The sequence below is a fragment of the Halichoerus grypus genome, chromosome 7, assembly GCF_964656455.1.
Source record: "Halichoerus grypus chromosome 7, mHalGry1.hap1.1, whole genome shotgun sequence".
Classification (NCBI taxonomy): Eukaryota; Metazoa; Chordata; class Mammalia; order Carnivora; family Phocidae; genus Halichoerus; species Halichoerus grypus.
In genome coordinates, this window is record NC_135718.1 from 76,023,247 (window position 1) to 76,045,832 (window position 22,586).

At 38.1% G+C, this 22,586-nt stretch overlaps 1 protein-coding gene across 15 annotated transcripts in view; it reads left to right on the forward strand.

Moving 5' to 3' along the window:
• CHRM3 (cholinergic receptor muscarinic 3) overlaps positions 1-22,586 on the forward strand; it is a 479,705-nt gene that overhangs the window by 249,082 nt on the left and 208,037 nt on the right. For all 15 annotated transcript variants that reach the window (XR_013449773.1, XR_013449772.1, XM_078077757.1 and 12 more), the window contains one exon: positions 3,851-3,953. Coding sequence is in view for 2 of the 15 variants with exons in the window: in XM_036066821.2 (XP_035922714.1) it covers positions 3,935-3,953 (19 nt within the window). In the remaining 13 variants the exon portion in view is untranslated. The remainder of the gene's footprint in view (positions 1-3,850; positions 3,954-22,586) is intronic.

The following is a 22,586-nucleotide window of genomic DNA, read 5'->3' on the forward strand; positions in this document are numbered from 1 at the left end:
TACAATTTTAGATACAGCTTTCTTTATCATTCTCCATATTGCAACTTACTTATTACTTTAATGGCTACTTAATATACTGTGGAGTTAATATAGCAACATTTTCTTAGATTCTTCCCTATTGGATACACAGATTGTTTCCATTATTCACTATAATGAATAAGGCTGCAATGAACATTTTCCTAAGTATGCCATTTTCTAATTTTGAATTATTACCTTGGGATAATTTGTAGGATTACTAAGTCCAAGGGTATGAATATATTTAGGGACTCTTAACATAGGTATAGGTCAGACTGGGGGTTCAATGGGCTGTACATGTCTATAGTACCACCAGAAATATATGAGTTTATCAGTTGTTTTCCCAATAGTGTCATCTGCATTTATATTTTATGATTTATAATTTTAGTTAACATAATCTGTGTCACTTTTTTATTTATTTGTATTTCTTTCATTGTGATTCAGATTTTTAAAGTTTACATATGGCTTCACATAAGCCTTACTATTAGTGAGGTTTAATCCAGGAAATCACTTAAATATCAGACAAGCACAGGTTCAAATTCCAACCAAGCCACTTCTTGTTTTCAATCAGCCTCTCAAAAAAAATAACAATTTATTCATTCATGAACTAATGACAGTGAGGCCTGCTTCATAAAGTTGTTGAAATGATTTGATGAATTAATTGATGCCTCATGTGTTAGTGGGACACGGGGAATGATTACTTCTTCACTGTTTCTCCCTCTCTCATCTCTTCTACCAACCCTCCTACCCCTGACTTCTTCAGGTGATGAAGAAGTGCAGATGATCCATTCAAGTTCTCTTGGTATGGAGTTTCATAGAACCTGCTTTGTCATTCCAGAGTCTACATCTGTGGGGGCCCATTGTCAACGTTCTCTAGAGAACTGTCTTGCCAGCAAGAACTGAGCCATATTGCAAAGCTCTGAGGTCAGATCGGTGGGACCCCATGAATTAACCAAGTGTTCACACAAACAAATGGATAATACACTCAACATAAATGTCTTTCCATAAATTACTCATTTTAGGATTCTTCATATAGTCCAATTTCTCCATTCAATGACTCTTTTCCAGGTTTTCCTCCATTAGGTTTCTCAGAGATATTTTGATTTATTTGACTCTTTCTGTTGGTTTTGGGTAATACTTTAACTTAATCTTCTATCTGTTGCATCTCACCCAAGAACAAGCTTCCTTCTATAGTAACTAGTGCAGTTGGTCAAGCAGTCGCAAGACAAGACAATTGCTAGAAGTTGCATTCTGGCTAATACCATCATTTGGATTTTGTCTGTCTTACATCTAGTATCTGCTTTCCAGGCATTATTGCCCAGTAGTTGCCTCGAACTGGTATCCACCTTGAGGGCCTTTGTAGCAAGATCTGTCTTCCCAAGCAAATATTCTTCTTTAGAGCCAAAATAATTCCTAAGACATTATAAGGTTTGAGAAAGCCTGTTAACAAGCATATAATTTCTCAACTGGAAAAGCACTGAAAATATAAATTTCTATCCTCTTTCATGAGGGCAAGGCTATTTGGGTGGGGAGGGGCGGTTACCAGAAGATGTTCCAGTCTCTCACCTTCATGATGAGAAATCGAACTAAGATGTATCTTAAGCAGTTTCACTTTGGGATTTTATTAAAGAGAAAAGGGGGAGGGGAGAGAAGAAGGGAAAAAGTTCTCTGCAGCTTTTTCTAGCCTCAGAACTGTATTTCTCATCCTCTGGAGAATGCTATGGGCTCCTCTCGATTTTTTATTTCTTACATAAGCCTTTACTTTATGTGTCACACACAAGATTTCTTCATTTTTGCATCTCTAAACCCACTTTCCCCCATCTCCATGCCCACTCTCCCTGTTTTTAGATGTTACAAATGAGCGTGGTCTCTTTTCTTATCTGAGTAGATGCAAAACTCTAACTTCTTACCGACATCAAAGCCCTTCATCCCCGCACAGCACCAGCAAAGTTACTCAAGCACTGACGATTCCCGCAGCAAAAACCCACCAAGCCTGAGAGAGACTCCTTTGTAACAATCAAGTCCACAGAGGGAATTCAAGGATCACAGCAGGGTTTAGACAGAATGACCAGTGTTTCCACTGTGGCTGGGCAGCATTCGGGAGCCACCATGCCTGCAATGTGGCCATACAGAGACACCTAGCATTGAAAATACCCAAACACAAGGTGAAGAAACGTGCACTTAAGAATCACTATCTTGAAAAAAAAAAAAAAAAAATCACTATCTTGTGTTTCTACCTACACTTGCAATCATGAGACTAGGAACAGAAAGGGTGATATTAGAAACAGTGTCGTTGTGCCCAGGGCCCACTCTGCAGCACACAGCAAGAAAGCTCCCAACATGAAATAGGACGGTGACTGGAATGGCCATACAATGTTCATCGTACCACACACACTTCCTCATGAATCCTGGCCTCGTGAGCCTCTCCTTGTGGCCAATGGAGGACTGGCCCCCAGCTTCCACCTCAGTCTGTATGACTTACTTTGTGCTTTGGGCAAACCCCTCAACGACAGTCTCCCCTCAACCATGGGTCACGTTGTCCCACCTTACAGAGCGATTGTGAAGCCAGAACGAGATCATGTGCCTACAGGATTTTGGAACAGGGTTCAAATTCTCTATAATTATTGGGGTAGGTGTCTTTGTTAGTACTGTTAGGCTGATTTATAGTAATTGAAATCCGTAAAAAGGTGTTCTGCCATTTGTTTGTGTACGTTCTGTTTTCCTCACATGATTGTACCTCCATTAAGGTGGCTTCTGGAACATGCCATTCTCCCTCACAGCTCCCTGCATTTGAACATGCTGCTTGAATATCCTTCTCTTCCCCTCTGCCCCCATGTCCCTTTGTCTGTCTGCCACTTTCCTACTCAGCATTCAAGACTCAGATTAAAGACCTCCTGATTGGTGATGCCCACCTCTGTGCCTTCTTTGTACCGTGGTTGGGCAAGTAATTGGATGATCTGCATCCAATGTGGCCTCTTCCATTTGACTGGACTCAGGCTCTTTGAAGGCAGGACCAAGTCTTACTCAGTTTCCATCTTATTCACTCGGTAAAGGTTGATCAAATGATGCATGAATGTCAAATACTTGTTGCCATGAAATAAATTGTATTAATTAGGTGAGTGATTCTTTGCGTATTTGCTGTAAAACTTAGGAAGGAAACTCAACACTTAGCTTTCTGTAAGTAATATAAATGTATATGCATTATGTGTGCATATTAAGGGGAAAAGCTAATAAAGTACTCCCAATTATTGGAAGTTTCAGACTGAGGACATGGGACCATAGGACAGAGACCACCAGATGTGATATTTGTGTGGAGAGATAGGTTCCACAAACTCATTGTTCCCCCAGTAGTTGATGTGAATCACTCATTCAGCAGGATGCTGACAGGTATTATAGAAGAGAAGGGTTTCTTGATGAATATCTGGAAAATACTGACATAAATCTCTATTTATAAAATTTATCATTTAATTAAAATGCCATCTCTGGAGGAAGAGGAGAAGGGTGATCAAAAGGTACAAACTTCCTAAGAGTTCTCATCAGAAGGAGAAAGAAATTGTTTTTCTTTCCTTTTTTGCTTTGTTTTTATGGTATCTACATGAGATGATGGATGCTAACTAAACTCACAGCAGTAATCATTTCACGATATATGTAAGTTAAATCATTGTGCTGGACACCTTACACTTACTTATACAGTGATGTACGACAATTATATCTTGATAAAACGGGGAAAAAATAAATAAAATACTCTCTCACAGTTTAGTGATCCAACTATCCTCCTTCATCTTTTATTTTGATTTAGATTCATTTACCCCTTCTTTCTTTCTTTGATTTTCAGCTTTCGTGGTGACATGGCACCTGTTTTCTTTCTACAAGAGAAATTCAGCACACAGCAGAGTCCTTGATAAATTGGATTGGTTTGATGATCCTACCTGGAATAGGTATGTAAAATGTCCATATATGCTTACCTGTTGTTTTGAATCATATTTATGATTCAACAGGAACCATTCCTGTTATTCTTGTTGTTCACTGAGATTGCACTATGTCCTGAGGAGTAAAATTTATGTGTCAGACATGACCTTTGTCTTTTCTGCTTAGAAGTATATGTCTATAGTATGATTTACAAGACTCCTAAAGACCCCTTTATTTTCTTTCTTATGTGATAAGTACACATTAAGAATACACTCATTCTAGGAAAGAGGGGAAATTCTATGCTCATATGATTCTGAAAATAATAAGATTTATCTACAACTCTATGGAAATCAAGTATATGAAATATGACAGATCCTCTGGTATGTTTATGAGTATAATATCTGTAGTTCAAGATTCTAAAGAAAGGTATGAGCTTCTTTTTTTTTCCCAAAAATTAGTCCAGGCTTAGACAAAACTGAATGCTAAATTATGAACAAATAACTATGCATGTGAATTAATTAATGATCCCTTGATCTCTGAGGTTTGTGACAATTACTCCCTTGGTGTATCATGATATAAATATGGCTTAAAAAACAAAATATACAGTATTTGACGGTTTTATTATATAATGAGTTCTCTTGAAGGAAATGTTCTAAAACTAGATTCTTATAAGATATGAGCCCTGTAATTCTTGATGTGATCCAATTCAGACTACTTGGATGACTACTCTGTGTGTGTGTCACCTTTATTCTTAATGAAGGATCAGGTAATTAACGATTGTGTTTCCACGAGTCTCCAAAGAATTTCACTCCTATGTTCTGTGAGAGTCTGAAATCCATAGTTAGAGTTTAACTCCCTGATTTAAACAGAATTTGCAACTGGTCACCTACATGTCAGATCTATCTTCTTTTATTTCTTTTTATCGGGTGTTGTTTTGTTTTTTGGCCTACACAAAATGGATATGTATGTGCTTTAAAAAATTACCAAACCAAAAAACCAGGAGAGTTCACATAAAAATCTGGGTTCCCAGTCTTCTCTTTCTCTGTCGGTGGCTCTACCAGTAAACCAGTTACTCATTTAAGAAATCTAGTTGCCATACGAGAGAATATTCCCTCTACTTAACCTCTCCACATCTATCCCATCAAGTTCTTCAGGTTTAGCCCAGACTCGGTGGTTCTCAGCCCTCAGGATGAGAAGGTGCTTGTGCCCAGGTTGTACCCAGAAAATTAAGTCCAAACCTCAGAGCGTGGAGCTGGGGCTTCAGAATTTTTAAAACTTTCTTCAGATGATTTATAGGTGCAGTTGGAGTTTAGAACTATTGCTCCGAAATCTTCCTTTGTCTCTATGTCAATTATCACCCCACAGTGCAAGTGACATCCATCACTTCCTTGTCTTACCAGTGTTCAGCAATAGTCCCAAAATCACCTTCTCGCTTCTGTTCTGGCCCCCATTCAATCCATTCTCCACCCAACAGCCAGAGTGATTGTTTATAAATAGAAAATGTCTGGTCAATTCCTGCTTACACCTCTATCAGTAACAAAGATAACTGATAATGATCATTTATGCTTTGGTGGGATGAAGACTGAGTTCAGGCTTTGTTGAAAGACCGAGTCACCGAGGCAGTGAATTTCAGGAGCAAATTGGACAAAGGGCATAGAAGGTGTAGCTGAAGATACCAAGACAGCTGTATTCCCTCCGCACGTCAGGCCTCGGGCCTAATCTTCTGCTTGCCTGTCCCTCTAGGCAGTGACTCAGAGGCCAGAAGGGCTATTGACATCTCCTGCAAATTGCCACCCAGTCCATTCCTGGTCTCACATTACCATCAGGAGCAAAGACATTTTGTAATTTGTCAGTGACACTATTATAAGATTAATTTTATGGCACAGCCACCAAAGTTTATTAAATGTCACTCCTTCATAGTTGCATAATTCACCCAGCAAAATACAATGATAGTGGTAAATTTTTAGGCAGAATAACAGAATTGGGACAAATAACAATTTGTTGGGTGGGGAGGTGATGGTTATAGCTAGGATCATTTCATCTGCAGCTCAGATATATAGGCCTTTCTTTTCACCAATAATAATGTAAATTAAGTATTTATCTGAGCTGCAGTGGAGACTTTTTTTTCTCATAGTGACTGTCTAGTGACTTTATAGACCACTGTTTCAGCCACTGAAAACTGTCCTTTAGACTCTAACCACCCATAACTGTAGATGTTGCACTTCCCATTGGAAGGGAAGAAGATAAGGTGTCATCAAAATGTTTTCGTCAAAAAAGACACCCTTTGCAGGATAGTGATGCTATTTTAATCAAAATTTTAAATGAAATCAATAAGTGTAAGCCGCTTTGCTGCTGAGTAGAAACTTGGATCTGTGTCAACACCCCTTGTACATGGCGTAATCAACTTGTATTTCATGCTGTCTTCCACATAGAACCTTGAGCATTTCACCATTTACGTTATTAAAAAGTTCAAGGAGCTGCATGCGTTAAAAACCTAACAAAAATGTGCACTTGACATTCAGGTAATGGAGACCCGTGGCGAGGTATTCAATGCAGCTTACCTAGGTGTTGAATTAATGCCTGTAGCACAGCTACCTTCTTTATCCTAAATTATTTCCATCAATGAAGCTAAAGTGTGTTTGGGGACCTAATTTACCCAAATATTATGCCTGCGCAACACTATCTTTCATTTAAGAAAACAGTTGATATTTTAAGCTTTCTCCTAAGGGTTTATTTGGCGTGGGGGAAGGAAAACAAAATACACAGAGAGAGACACAAACACAGAGACACTGAGTATCCTTAGAGACCCGGGACGGGACAGTGCTTAGTAATGAGATGCCCGTGCGTTTCCTTTGGGGTTCAAGGTGGATTGGTCTTGTGTAAAATTCTCTGTGGTGAATAGGCTTTAATAAGGCCACAGATTCTTTTCACGCTGTTTTAGGAATTTCTTTGAAAGGATTCAGACAGCGATGCCCCTTATGTTTTAGAGTTTTACATTAGTACAGGCAAAGCTTTTCAAATAATATAAAGCCATTTTTTTCTGAATTCCTTATATCTCCGAGTCTCTGGGTTCTGGACAGAGGAAGATTAAAATCTCTATAAAATCCACCATCATGCCACCACATGAAACAGCTATTGAGAGAGAAATTAATAGTGTCTTGGGTTAAGCGTTCTTCACTTTGCATTTTCTATGACTTTTTTCATTTGCCATGATGCCTCTTTAATCAGAGAGCTTCCCTAAAACTGACATAGAGTTGGTCCAGATTAACTTTAAAAATTGAATATAAAAGATAAATATATCCTATGTTTGTTATAGGTCAGACACACTATGGATGCTTGATAATACTGAGTTCATTGTGAATACTTGTCTTATTTTATATTAATGCATCAAATGGCTCCAAAAATACACATGTTTGTCACAAATATTTACTAATGCATCAGACTTTTTCTTATTCCTGTCATTCCCCTAGCACCTCGTGCTGACTCTTGAGAGTGAATATTTTGGAACAAAACATATAGTATTTCAGTATCCTCCATGTTAGGACTCCACATTAGACATTAGTAAATATTTCTGGAATTTGTGGAATGAATAATTCCAGTGCATTTTACTTTTAGACACAAGCAGATGAAATACCCAAGCTAGGAAGTGACTTGGCCAGTGAACTACACACATGAAATAACGAGCAATGAAAATGGTAATTCATCGGATCAGAGACTGTATCAGATGTGTTCTGCCTGCCAAAGCAGAGAGATGGACATCATTTTTAAAGGATTTGGACAAAGTCAAAGGGCCAAGAAACCTCATAATTTGGTTGGCAGCTCATTCTGAGGTTAATAAGGCCATGGCTGGTTGCTTCCTTCTTCTCCACCAATATTTTCATCTTTAATTTTTTTCCCTGCCATGTTGAGATGTTCTAGTCTAAAAGCTCCTAATGGAGGTGCCTTATCTTTCAAAACTTTCCTAGAGTCATGTGGACAAACATGAAAAGGTGAAATACTACAGAAATGCTATAAGTATTAGTGTGGTATAGAAAGATCTGCACTAGTGAGCATTTGAATAGCTTCTGCTACATCCAAGTAGATGGTCCAAATGGATATGATGTCTTCACAATACTAGAAGCCCTTGATGCATGAAGTTCGTTTTCTCAGTAGTTGTGAAACTTCACTTTGAAACCAGATTGCATTCGTCATATAACAACACACAGTGCCTGGGAAATAAATAATTTCATATATTTAGAGTTCCTAAATCATATTCCCATATCAGGGAGATTTTAAAAACAAACCATTTTTCTTTATCAGAATCCTAATAATATGATTGATGATCATTTCGATTACAAGTATTTTGAAATCAAGAATTTCCATATTTAACTTGGCCTTGTCAATGTTCATATTTTTCTTTACATTATTAATTTTCTAAAACATTTTCTTCTATTTACTTGTTTTTGTATATCCGTCTGTACTATGCTGTTTTTACCAAAAAAAAAAAAAAAAAGATTTTAAGTGTGTTAGCACAAGAATAAAATAGAATAATTATAAACAAAATGGAAAAATTAGGGCAGGAAAAATATAAATAAAACCAGAGAACTAAGAGAGGAATAAATATCAGTCACAATGAGACAAACCCTAGGGACCAGCAGTTGCTACTGCTGATCCTGAAGCTTGACTCTGAGTTTCCTGGCAGCTAAAGCAAAATTTAGTTAAGCAATTTTATTATCTGAAAAAAAAAAAAATTCTCATGAAAAGCGAATACTGCCTCATTCTGTAGAAAGAGAAATTACACATCGGATGGGAGTAGAGTGTTTATGCTACTGTGGGACCATTGAACTCATATTGAAGGATCACAGTAATAGGAACGAGATACACTCTCCTGAACCATGTGTATGGATCATCAGCATCTGTTTGTTTATACTTGTAGTCATGTTTCAGCTAATGGTTGAAAGAAATCCACTGAAGTCAGGATTTTGTATGTGGAATTCCACTGGCCTCTTAACCTCGATGGTCCCAGAGGTCTTGATTTTGTCTTCTGTTCTGTACCACTGTCAGCATTAAAATTTTTTTTAAGATTTTATTTTTAAGTAACCTCTACACTCAGTAGTGTCCCAGAACCCCGAGATCAAGAGTCCCACGCTCTACCAACTGAGCCAGCCAGGCGCCCTTGTCAGCATTAAATTTTGAATGTTTAGTTTATTTCATTTGGCATAAAATTCTGTGCTTGCCTAACGTGGTTTTTATTGTGTTAGCTACTACTGGATATACATATTTTTAATTTTGTTACTCTTTAAGCTTTTGAAAAAAATGAACGAGTCTTTATTTATTTATTTATTTAGAATAGGATCATTGAACAAAGTCTAGCAAACTGCTACTTATTTTACCAAACAACACCTTCTTATATTAATGGCACAAACTTTACGTCATTGTCCTGCTCTTGAAATCCACCCCATTTAAAAGCTTCTATCAAATCCATTGCAATTGCAATATGAAAATTCTTGTGATCAATTCTCATAGGAGAATGGCACACAATTTGATCATTCTAAAAAGAAAAAAAAATGGGGCGCCTGGGTGGCTCAGTCTCTTAAGCGTCCCACTCTTGATTTCTACTCAGGTCCTGATCTCAGGGTCCTGGGATCGAGCGCTGTGTTGGGCTCTGCGCTCAGCATGGAATCTGCTCGATTCTCTCTCCCTCTCCCTCTGCTCTCCACCCTCCCCCTGCTTGCATGCTCTCTTTCTCTCTTTCTAAAATAACAAATCTGTAAAAAAAGAAGAAAGAAAGAAAAAAGGAATCACATATTTTACAAGCAACATATGTATAAGATAAAGAGACTTAGGAATCCCTATGCATGAATTCTGGCCTTAAAAGATTGAAAGGACTATTTCCAATATGAAAAAACCAATGGAAATAAATCCATAAGAAAGGATGAATCATCAGTAAAGCACCCCTCTTCCATGTTAATGTATAGCTTATTTCCAAATACTGCATTATAGTCTATGCAAAGTATTAAAACATCAGGGCAAGTAGAACCAAGTAATGAGTGCTCAAAATCTCAAATTTATATTCTTCTTCCTAGTTACCTATGACTTTGAGCATATTCTTTTTTCTCTAACAGCCTTTTTTTTTTTCACTTTGAGCATATTTTAACTTCTGGTTGCAATATAGGTTCTTCCTATTTAAAATAAAAGATAAATTGGAGCGCCTGTCTCTAAGTTGTAAACAAAATGTCAGCGTGGTGGTATTGAAAGGTGTCTTTCTGGGACATTTTTTCAACTTATAAAGATCACTTTAAATTAAATTGATTATTTTAATACAAAGCAGTTAACACTTGAGTATCACCTGTAATCTGCTCAACTGTTCCACGTCTACCAGGCACTGCTATGGTCCAGTCTCCGTGTAGGTCCCTGAACGCATATCGTTAACTCGGATTATCTGATTTCATCTTCAGAGCAGCCCTGTGAGATAGGTAATATCATCCTCACTTTATAATTAACTTTAAAAAGTGTATTACAGTGAAGTTATGTCACAAGTAATCCCCATCTACTTACTACGAAGAATAACCCATGATAACCAGAGCCCTTGCTTTCTCAGTGCAAAACCCTTATCCTGTACATCAGTGCTTCTCAACTACAGTGATTTTGCCCCCTATGGGACACTGGGCAATTTCTGGAGCCATGTTTGTTTGTCACAACCGAAGGGAAGCATTCCTAGAATCTAGTGGGCAGAGGCCAGGGATGATGCAAACTTCCTACAACACACAAGACACCCCTGTCACCCAACAAGGAATTATCCAGAACAAAGCCTCCATAGTGCCAAGGTGCAGAAACTCTGCTCTAAAAAAGTGCCTTGCGGAGAGTACTGCGTAATTAGTGAAAGGATACAGATGTGCCTAAGAAAGGGAAGTGTACAGGGAATGTGACTATTCTGACAGGGACCCTGGGGAGAGTGAGCCTGGAGGCAGGGGAGGAGCATCAGGGAGAGGAAGTCTTTGCTGATGGAGCCAAGAGACCCGTGTGGAAACCTGTACAAAAGGAAGCTTTTCTCCTTCCTTTTAAATACAGGACATGCTGTCTGCCCTCAAGAAGGGCACACCCTTCTGGGGGAAACAAACGTAGAGGTAGTCCATCTCCATTTTAGGCTCAGCTTCTTTTTTTTTTTTTTTAAGATTTTTTATTTATTTATTTTTTCGAGACAGAGAGAGAGTGCGCACAAGTGGGGGGTGGGGGTGCGTAGAGGGAGAAGCAGACTCCCCACTGAGCAGGGAGCCTGATGTGGGACTTGATCCAGAACCCTGAGATCATGACCTGAACTGAAGGCAGATGCTTAACTGACTGAGCCACCCAGGTACCCTCAACTTCTAATTTGGGTTGAAATCAGTTTCCTGAAATGGGCTGTTCCCCTTTTCATTCATCCCTTTGGACACAGCCTTCTCATGCTCCAACCTCACTCAGCATTTCACTGGACTTTCTTGTTCTTTACTCTCTGCTTACCCTTCCTGATGCCACAGGGCATGGAAGCTCAAAGGAATGTCCTGACCCACTGCATGTTTGGGGGCTTGGTCTTACTCCACATCTGCATTTCAGTTGTACCCCTCACGGAACCCCAGCCAGAAGCTGGATGGCTCAATAATTTGAAGAAAGATACTTAACTTCTCTAAGCTTTGATGTCTTTATCTCTAAAAATGAAAATAGTAGTAGGTTCTTCTTGGGATTGTAGTGAGGAATAAAAGAGTATCTACTACAAAACAAGTTCTTCTAAATATTCTATGAGCTCCTCAGTTAAGTGTCATTTCATTGGCTTTCTCAAAAAAAAAGGGCGGGTTGTAACCAGTAATCCTCTGTATTCTGTCTCTGTATTCTGTATGCTCACCCAAACAGTACAAACAAAAGCAATGATAAAAACCTTCTGCTCTGGCCCATAGTCTGGGTCTTGCTAGTTCTCCGAACTGTGTTCTGTCTTTGACTTACCCCTCCGCCATTGTCCTGCATGTCCCCATCACTGCAACTGAATGACTCTAATGTCCTTTTCAGTAATTTCCTCCATTATCTCTCTGCCACCAGTTTTACGTCACTCCAGTCCTTCCTTAGCACTGATCCCAGAATAATCTTTATGTTTTTAAGCAGTAATAATGTTACTCTTCTGATTTAAAAACTGTTAACTCCATGGCACCTCTAGGCAGCTGTCCTACAAACTCACCCTGAAATGGCAGAGTTTCTATGCAAGCTTCCTTCCATCCATCCTACATAATTTCCACTGCTCCTGTGACTTGCTCTTTCCTGGATAATCATCCAGACACCGTGCTTGCACGTGCTCCTCATTCTCCCTGCAGTGTGCTGACCCCCGCCTTCCTGCCACATGTGTATTCATCTCAAGACCCAGATTAAATCTCACTTGTTCACTGATGCCTTTCCGCAAGCCCTGCTCTTCTCCCCAGGCAGAGTTAAGTTCACCATACTCTTCCCCCAGAACCCTTCCTTCACAGTTACCTAGCACTGACCACCCTGTATTGTAGCTTGATGATAATCTTGATCACTTCCCCTTCAGACTGTGATTTCTTTGATGCCTGGCACTCCCATCATATTCATCATAGTATTCCTAGCGGCAGTACAAAGTGACCACTAAATAAATGCTTTATTGTTGAATACATGTTAAGTGATCCATGAATCCCTCTTGATTTATCGTTCCCTTGCAGCTAGGGAAATGATGAAATAAATTAATTTGTCCAATATTCGGGAGCATCCAAAAAGATTAGCAGCGAGTTTCATTAACTTGAGCTTTTACCCTCCCACCATTTTTTTCAGTTGGGAAGAAGTTCAGATAGAGAAAAATGTAGTACCTACCTCCTAAGACTTTAACACCTTTTATAAGATGCAGTGTCATTCAGTTTCTTCATAATTATTAACATAAGTATTTGGTGCTCACTTTGGCAGCTCATATACTAACATAAGTAGTTGGGAAAAATTTAAGATATTAGAATAGTCTCAAGAAAAAAAGCTATCACTTATGGTCAGATGTCATCCATTCATTCAATAGATTTGTGTTGATTGTCTAATATGTGCCAGATTACCTGGAACATTATTATTCTACTAATACTATATTTTAAAAATCATACTAATACTTTTTTAAAAATTAATGAGATCTAAAATGTGTCCTCTAATCCCCAAGAATAATTAACTGACTCACTTATGCTTAGAAAATATCTACAAGTTTCATATTTGATCTAGGACTTTAAATTTATTTGTTAATAAACTCCTAATGGAAGATGATGTTACCTGTGTATCGTGGTGCTGGGTTCAGAGATTAGTCATTGCTGTGCTTTATGAGCAGGAATATTCCAGAACAACAACATCATGTAGTATTGTTACAACATGGTCTTTCTGAGTAAATTAGATCATACTGTACTTAGATATACTTTTAAGAAATCAGTTCACTACATAGTTAAAGCCATTCCTTTTACATTTCATTGAACAAATTTAGCAAGGTTGTGGTCTTCATCTCACAAAATCAGAAAAAACCCTGCCTTTACTAATATAAATATGACATATTTTAACCAGGTACACCCAAGAAGTATATGCATTTGACTATATAAATATAAACATACTATATGTTTAAAACTAACAATATTGTATGTTGATGTATCTATGATTTAAAAAGACTTCCATATAAGTAGTAAGTAGCATAGTGTGATGGTTATGGGCATAAACTTTGCACCCAGCAGCTCTGAGCCAACGGAGTCTCCTTGTTTCCTGACTTATCTTAGCCTCTGCTTTCATATTCTGCCAAGGAGGGTAATCAGGTCCACTTTACAGACAGACTGTTAAAAGGATTCTGGGAGATGAGGTGTATAAAGGGCTTTCTCTATGCCTGTGCAGGTTAGAGTTCAGAGAATAGTGATTTTAATTTAGACCTCACAAAGGCCTTTAGGAGTTCAACTTTAGGGATGCCTGGGTGGCTCAGTCGGTTAAGCGTCTGCCTTTGGCTCAGGTCATGATCTCAGGTTCCTGGGATCAAGCTCCACATCGGGCGCCCTGCTCAGTGGGGAATCTGCTTCTCCCTCTCCCCCTACCCCCAGCTCGTTCTCTCTCCCCCTCTCTCAAATAAATAAAATCTTTAAAAAAAGAATTTTTTTTAATAGTTCAATTTTATGTCAAAGGGAGGGATAGAAGGGGAAAAGCCATGTCCGAAGGGATTAGGAAGAATCTGACTCCGGGTCACACACCCTTGGAGTGGCAGACTGAGGTCTTCCCTCAACACCGAGCCCACACCGACTCCAGCCCAGAGCTCCTGGTGGGCCCGAGGGATCTTTGCATCCTCGATGCTCTGAAACATAGTAAGCACTCCAGAAACATTGGGTAATAATGCATGTAAAGAAAAATTTGACAATTCAGTGATTGTAAGAATTCCTATGGGGAATTAAAGTCAGAGATGAACACAGTAAGAGACTTTGAGCCACACTTAAAAAGCAGAAGGTAGTCTTTTTGCTGAAGGTGTGTTGCTCCCAAGGGCAAGAATCCTATCTTAATTGATGTAAGAGAGTGCCTGGTATAAACACTCAATATCTATCTGTTTAATAAATGAGTGGGCAAATGGATGAACTTGAATAACTAGGATTAAGTGTTAATAAAAACATTTTCAAGTTTTAAGAAATTATTATCATTATTGTTATTATTATGATTTTACACTAACATTTTGGAAAGAATATATGCCTCTGGGTGAGTTTTTTCACCTTAGGTCTCATTGTGTTCTTCTTTTCTATATTTAGTATAAAATTCTTCCCTTGGTTTTTTCTTTTCCTTTTCTTGCTTATAAACAACAGGACTTTGTCTTCTCAATATTTTAAAAATATTTATCCTTTTCTTAACACTCTTATTGAAATAATATAACTTTGTTGATGAATAGAAAGTCAAAACACCATGTTTTTGTGTTGTTGTTTTTTACATAATATGTGACTCAAATTCAGGGACAAAGGAAATGTTGGTAGTGGTATTTTGAGGTATCTATGTTAGGAGGTGAAAGAAGAAGGATACTTAAGGAACACCATGACTTTTGGGATGCCTGGGTGGCTCAGTCGTTAAGCGTCTGCCTTTGGCTCAGGTCATGATCTCCGGGTCCAGGGATTGAGTCCTGCATCAGGCTCCCTGCTCAGCGGGGAGTCTGTTTCTCCCTCTCCCTCTGCCACTCCCCCTGTTCATGACCTCTCTCTCTCTCTCTCTCTGTCAAATAAATAAATAAAATCTTTAAAAAAAAAAAGGAACACCGTGACTTTCAAAAACACAGATACTTCTGAAGTCTTTTAAATCATTTTGTGTCCTTAAGATAGTTTAAGCTTGAACTACAGTCACTTATTTTCTTGTCTTGGTTATTAGAATATATATATCACTTTGATCCCAGTATTATGATAAATTCACTATTGAACATCACAATTCAAGATTTAACTAAAAAAACAATGGGAACTCCTGGCTGACTCAGTCGGGGGTGTGGGAGGCATGCACATCTTGATCTTGGTTGTGAGTTCGAGGCCCACGTTGGGTGTAAAGATTACTTAAAAAATAAAATCTTTAAAAAAAGGATTTAACTCAAAAACCAAAGGTTGAAGATAATAATTAAAAGCTGTTCTGGAAGATATATTTATATTATATATATAATTTCTATATATAGAAAAGATGATAGATAGATAGATAGATAGATAGATAGATAGATAGATAGATATTACTCCTGGTTTGTTTTAAAATAATGTAAACCTCTTTAATTCTTTCCACGGGAGTTTTTAATAACAATTACATAAAAATATGATCTGCTTGAATGTTACTAATTTGTTTTGTTGAAAAACACAGAATGAGATTTTTCTCAGTTAATTTTTTTTCAGGGGAGGATTCTAATTGAAGTGTCACAAATTTAAGATGCAGGAGGAATGACGAGTAATAAAATATTAATGGGACCAATTGTTGCCTTAGCTTCCACACTTCCTTTGTGCACAGAAAGATTTACACCCAGGCATAGGCTAAGTAAACATTTGCATAAAAAGGTGATAAGAATATGAATAAAAATGTAAATTTCTCTGATTAGAATGTTTGTTTTTTTTTAAATAGGAGTGAAAAGAATTGTAAAATAGCACGGCTTATGAATTAGATTTTTGATAATGCTGCATGTTACAAAGCATAAAATCGGCCCCCAAATGTAAAATTATTTTGTATTTGGAATGTCCTGTATGTCATCAGCCTTGCACTATGTCTTCCGAGAGCGTATGTTTCCTCTTTCTGAGAGATCTTAAAACTGGGATATTTACTGACTACATACTTTGTGTCAGACATCCATAGGCACTGAGGCTGTGACAGAGAATAAAACAAAAGCTGTGCCATTTTGGAGGTCATGTAATAGTAGGGAAGATAGAAAGGACAGAGATACACATGCAAATGTTGAGTGTCCAGGGAGATCAGTCTTAATAAGTGTATTAGGGCAACAGAGAATCTTGGTGGAAAAGGGGTGTGGTGCAGTGTTCTTTTAAAGACAGTGTTCAAAAAGTCCTTTTTAGTAATGTCATGTGGAAGAGAGACCAGAAGAAGCCAGGGCAAGGGACCAGCATCAGCAAAGGCCCTGCGGTAGGAGCATGTTGGAGGTGTTGAGGAGAGACAGGGAGGAGCCAGGAGCCTATGATAGAGAGTAGGAAAACCATGAGAAAATGGAATCAAATCAGAAATTGGTGGATCAGGAGCACATCATGCAAGGCCAAGTAGAGTACTGTAGGACCTTGAATTCTAGACAAAGTGACCTGGGAAGCCTTTGGAAGATTTTGAGCAAGGAAGTGATGTAATCTAAGGATTTTATAGGAGGATCATTCTGGCTTTTCTATGAAGAATAGATGGGGGAAGGGGTGCAATCCACCTATAATTTATGGGGGTGTGAGGAGTAGACATGAATATTTCTCTTTCTTGCACAGCCAGGCCCAGCTGTAAGGAAGGTCTCCATGTGACCAGCTAAGAGTCTGAGGGGCTTATTATTACAAGAGCAGGGAGAATGGATATAAGTGTGCAAAGAGCACTTTCAGTGTCATTCACAAAGGTAGAATATGGGGGATGAGGGCCAAGTTTGTGGAGGCGAGGTCATGAGTTAAGGTTTGAACATGAAAAATATGAGGTGCTTAGATGAACTCCTAGTGGAATATTTGGGAGGGGCATAAGGGAGTTGTCTGGTTGGAGAAAATTTGGGGTTCTTTTATATTGTTATATGTCAATTCAAGCCCTGGAAACAAGAGTATGTAGCATGAAAGAGACAAGAATGCTAGGGATGTTGATGCTTCTAAGCATGGTTCTAGAACATATTCAAAGAGTCACCTCACCCTCAGAGGGAGAGAAGGGGCTGCTGAGTGGAGTTCTCTTTTTCTTCAGTTGTCTTTTCCTTTTTGCCTTAACATCCAGAATGCCATGGATTTGCATCCCAATTGGTCTCTCCAACTTAACATGAGAGCAAGTTTTTGGATGTATAATACTTGAAATTCCTACATTGATCCCAGCAAGGCAAAATAATCACCAAAAGAAGGGGCTGTATTAACATAAACTGAGCATATTTCATACAAAAGTACTTTCTCATCTTAAGAAAAAAAATACTTAAAAATAGGACTGTTTTTCTCAAAAAATAACCCCTTATATGGAAATCCACAGTAAATTATTTTCTGTCTGTTTTGGGAAAGGATCATCATTTAAAAGAGTTGCATATGGTTGTTTGTGTTAGTATTCCTAAAAATTCATAATGTTTGGGTGACATGTAGTGGCCGGTAATTTTTAAATATATATTTATCTCTAATTCATCTGTTTGTAACAAAATACCTAAGCACATATATATGTTGAGCTATATATATAGTAATCCAAGAGAAAGGAATCCAGAGAGTTGATGTAAAGCTATAAAGTATCCAAAGGTGAATTAATTACATTGTTTGGACACTAGCTAAGAGTAGCAGAAAGCAGAAACCTTTGGTTAGAGAATGGTCTCTAGATGAGACCAAAGAAGCTAAAGAACTAGCATCACTCAGGGAAATTTGCCAGGCTAGGGTGGGAGTTAAGGACTGAGCCCTTGATGCTAACTAGAGGAACCCACTCAGGGGTTGGAGAAGCATCAGATAGTCCCGATTGGGTAAGGAATCATCGAGGGTGGCAAAGCGGGAGCTGGGCAGTGAGGGGCTTGAAAGGCTGACTCAAGATCATCAGGAAGCAGTTGAATTTCATTTTAACCTGTAGGAAGAGCTCATCAGACTTGTAAAGGAAGCACTGATAAATGTGATTAAGAACTTTTAAAGAAGGGCGCCTGGATGGCTCAGTTGGTTAAGCGACTGCCTTCGGCTCAGGTCATGATCCTGGAGTTCAGGATAGAGTCCCGCATCGTGCTCCCTGCTAGGCGACAACCCTCCCCCCTCTCATGCTCTCTCTCTGTCTCTCTCAAATAAATTTAAAAATCTTAAAAAAAAAAGAACTTTCAAAGAGTAATTTTTCTTAAATGTGGTGGATATGCCTTGTGTTTGCTCAAAGAATTTTACTTTCCTCAACATGTTTTTAGAAAAATTCTCCAACTCTTACCAAAAAAAAAAAAGGAAAATATTTTAAAGGTCAAAGGTTACAAGTTTTTCATCATTTAGCCAAGAGATAGATAATATAGTCCATGTATTCGGTTTAATTTAAGTAAAATGTCAGCTTGAGGGAGGAACTACTAAGCAATTATCTGAAGATAAATTAGAGTGACATTAAGCCGTGTCCTTCATGTCCACCTGGGGATCTCATCATATAGTAATTCATCCACTTTAAATTTTAAATATTGTTCCTTGGGAGAAAATAGTCAATCATAATTTTAAATGAACTCTAAATGTTTTATGTTGTATTCGCCTTTTCTGTTCAGTCATGATGACATCTCTTAATTTGGGTGTGCATAGGACTAGTGGATTGAATGGTCTCTCCATATTTTGTTGTGAAATAGAATGTCCACTTTTAGACTCAGGGCTTACAGCTCCCCAAGGCACATCATTTGAGGATTTTCGCCCAAGACCAAGTGTCTAGAAAGATCAGTTGTGAAATAATAAAATCACAGCGTACTTATTTCAATGTTTTGACAAGGATCCTGAGGCAAGAGACCTTAGGGGATGAAAGTATCTCAAAATGAATTAGCAAATTCAGATGTCACCAGTATCTTATGACTGTTCCCCCTAGGCTAGTTTCCTGGAATCTGTTCCAGGTTCTTTCTCTTGAGTCTGAAAGGTGGTCTCTGTCTTAGGCATCTTGAGCAAAACAAATACATCTTCCAGATAAATGTTCAGAGGCTGGAATCAGTCAGACAAGGAAAAAAACAATGGGGTGTCTGTCTTTTGAAGAAACCTGCCTTGTTGATGGTGCCATTTGTCTTCCAGAGCATTTTGCATATGCTCAGGCCAAGTGACTTTATAGGGGGCAGTATGTCTATGGAGTTTAAGAAAATTAAGGTTCCAGAATCCAGAATCAGCACTCCAGAATTTAAACTCTAGTTAGAGGTAATTTTCAGAATAACTCAAAATAAGAATAATAATTCAGAATAATTGAAGGCCTGTGGTTAGTTACAATTTTGAAAGACAAAGTAAGACAAAAAGAGACAAAATAAGAAATAGCAGTTGAGGTGAACTAAGAACGGTCGTGCCTGTCTGTTTGGCAATGTTGCCAGCTATTTTCAAAAATAATGAGCTAATCCCGCTGTTATGCTCAATACTGATGAGACCCTAATGAGTACATTGGTTCCATAATTCAAGAGGAGCATGGAGAATTTGGAAAGGATTTAAAGGATAATCACAAAGATGAGTAATGGAACAAAAAGCAGGAACAGTTAAGAAAACCAAAGAGCTTCTCAAGAAGGACTTTGATGATCTTTAAACTCACGAACAGCTCCCTTAGAGGAGACGGTGGTCCTGGCTGAGTTCTTTCTGCAGGACCAAAGAGACAGTAACTAGGCACGAAGGCTTTGATGCTGTAGGAAGAAAAGCAGTTGCTTGATGGTGAAACTTGGAAATAGCAGGCGTGGGAGCTAAAAGATTGTAAAGTTTAATTGTTCAAAGAATTGGGGTGTAGAGAAGATGTGTTTTCATCTATTTGTTTGGGTTTCCATAAATTCTGTCCTCGGGTTGAGTCGTTAGTCTTTTCTAACAATTTCTGTGAATGTCTTCTTTGTTCCAAAGAAATGCATCTTCAGTGCATTTAGGAGCAGACGTCGGATCATCAGAGGGTATGCAGCGTCTGTATTGCTCGCAGTCATGCACACCTCTATTTGCCCCATGTTTTCTTCACACAGGTTTGTAAGAAAAGTATTGTGAGGGGCGCCTGGATGGCTCAGTTGTTAAACATCTGCCTTCGGCTCAGGTCATGATCCCAGGGTCCTCGGATCGAGCCCCCCATCGGGCTCCTGGCTCAGTGTGGAGCCTCCTTCTCCCTCTGCCTGCCATTCCCCCTGCTTATACACTCTCTCTCTCTCTCTCTCACTCTCTGTCAAATAAATAAATAATCTTTAAAAAAAAAAAAGTATTGTGCTTGCTACCCTCGGCTCTCTACACCATCATGGCCTGCTAGTTCAAAAGAGAGGCCACTTCCTTTTTTGTTCACAAAGTTACAATAGCTTTTGAGAGCAATGTGAATTGAATTGCCTGCCCCCAAATTCATATGTTGAAGCCTTAACCCCCAATACAATTTTATTTGGAGATAGGGCTTTTAGGAGGTAATTAAGGTTATATAAAATCTTAGGAATGAGTCCTAATCCCATAGGATTGGTGGCCTTATTAAAAAAAACAAAAAAACATAGCTCTACCCTCCTGATCCTTCCCCCCCCCCCACCAAGAAGCAAATCTTCCAGAACCTTCATCTTGGACTTCCCTAACATCCAGAACTGTGAGCTGTCTGTATTTTTGAGCCACCCAGTTGGTAGCATTTGATTATGGTAACCTGAGTAGACTAATAAGAGGAAGGTTTGCTGCTTGATTCTATCATAATCTCATTTGTCTCAAGCTGGCTTTAATTAGCAGAAACCTTAGAAAATTAGAGAAGACTTTTCTGATAAGTATCTCTGTAGAGGTGAAGGGCTGAGGGGGCAAGAGGAGGACAATAGGATAAGAAACGCTCAAGGCATGTCCACCTTGGATGATGTTGAAAAAGAATTCTGAGTCATCATTTGTATTTTAATACAAACTTAACATCCTAATATTATCACACTAATTTTGATCTGCATCATCAATGTATGAAAAAAGGTATCTTTTAATAATATGTACAGCTAATTTTAATAAAAACTACTTTCACTTTCATACTTTATTTTTTAGAGTTTTATATTTTTCATTGGCATCTATGTTGCAGAGCAAAAAACAAAACAAAACAAAACAAAAAGACAACAAAAAATACCATAGAAATGACAATGTGGGTCACAAAATTGGAGTTGATTATTAAAGAATATTTCTATTTTACTTGGGGAAAATATTCATATTTTGTATATCTTACCATTTACAACACTAACAAAATGAATTATTATTTTTTGATTGTTGTTAATATTGCTTTGACATGTTTGCACATTGATATTCACATATTTATTTTATCTTTTTTTTTTAAGATTTTTTATTTATTTATTTGACAGAGAGATAGAGAGAGACCACAAGTAGGCAGAGAGGCAGGCAGAGGGAGAGGGAGAAGCAGGCTCCCCGCTGAGGAGGGAGACCAATGCGGGGCTCGATCCCAGGGCCCTGGGATCATGACCTGAGCCGAAGGCAGACGCTTGACCAACTGAGCCACCCAGGCGCCTCTCACATATTTATTTTATCTTAATTTCATTAGAAATCTGGGAGATCTTGAGGGGTCAGTAACTAAAATCATCACCCTCTCTGTGGTCAGCTACAGTCATTACATGCGAAATTACATATTAAATAATAAATTTAGTGCATTTTTTTTAATTTTTTATTATTTAGTGCATGTTTTAAGCTTTAGTAATAGAAACTCAAACTTGGGCCATAAGAACTTTTTAAACTATTATGATAGTTATATAAAATGACTTTCTCCCTCAGAGCAGTAATAGTTAGAGGAAATGAAAAGGAAAGAAAACTCATTTAGAAAATTATTTTTAAAAGCCAGAGAAAAAAATTGTATTGCCTTTGAATTATTTCAAGTTTGCTATTCTATAATTGGAACTTGAACTACACTTACACAGTTATTTAACTTCAGTTGTTTGGGGAATATGCTAGAGAATATGCACAATTCAAATACCCTAATTACCTCAAAATTATTTATGTTGATTTCTGCTTTCTTTTCTAATGAATGGATTACCTCTGTAATCATCATAATATATAAGTATTACCTCTAAACTCAACATCTTCTCCATCCTTTCCATGTATGCACTGACATTCTCTCTTAAGACTTTTCTTTACAACACAGAGAGTAAGTAGACCATCTTTATCATGTAAAGTAATAGAAAATACATATCTGGATTTGAAGCCAAAAGACATGATTTCTGGGCCTGACTTTGCTCTTTGCTAAAATGCCTGGTCTTGAGTAAGACACTTAACCTCCCTAAGGTTCTGCCTTATTAAAATAGAGATAATGAGACCTTCCCTGTGGCTTGAATGAAAATCCTATATAAAAATATAAGTGCTATATCTTGTAAACTGTAAAGTACTATAGAAATGCAAGTTCTTTGA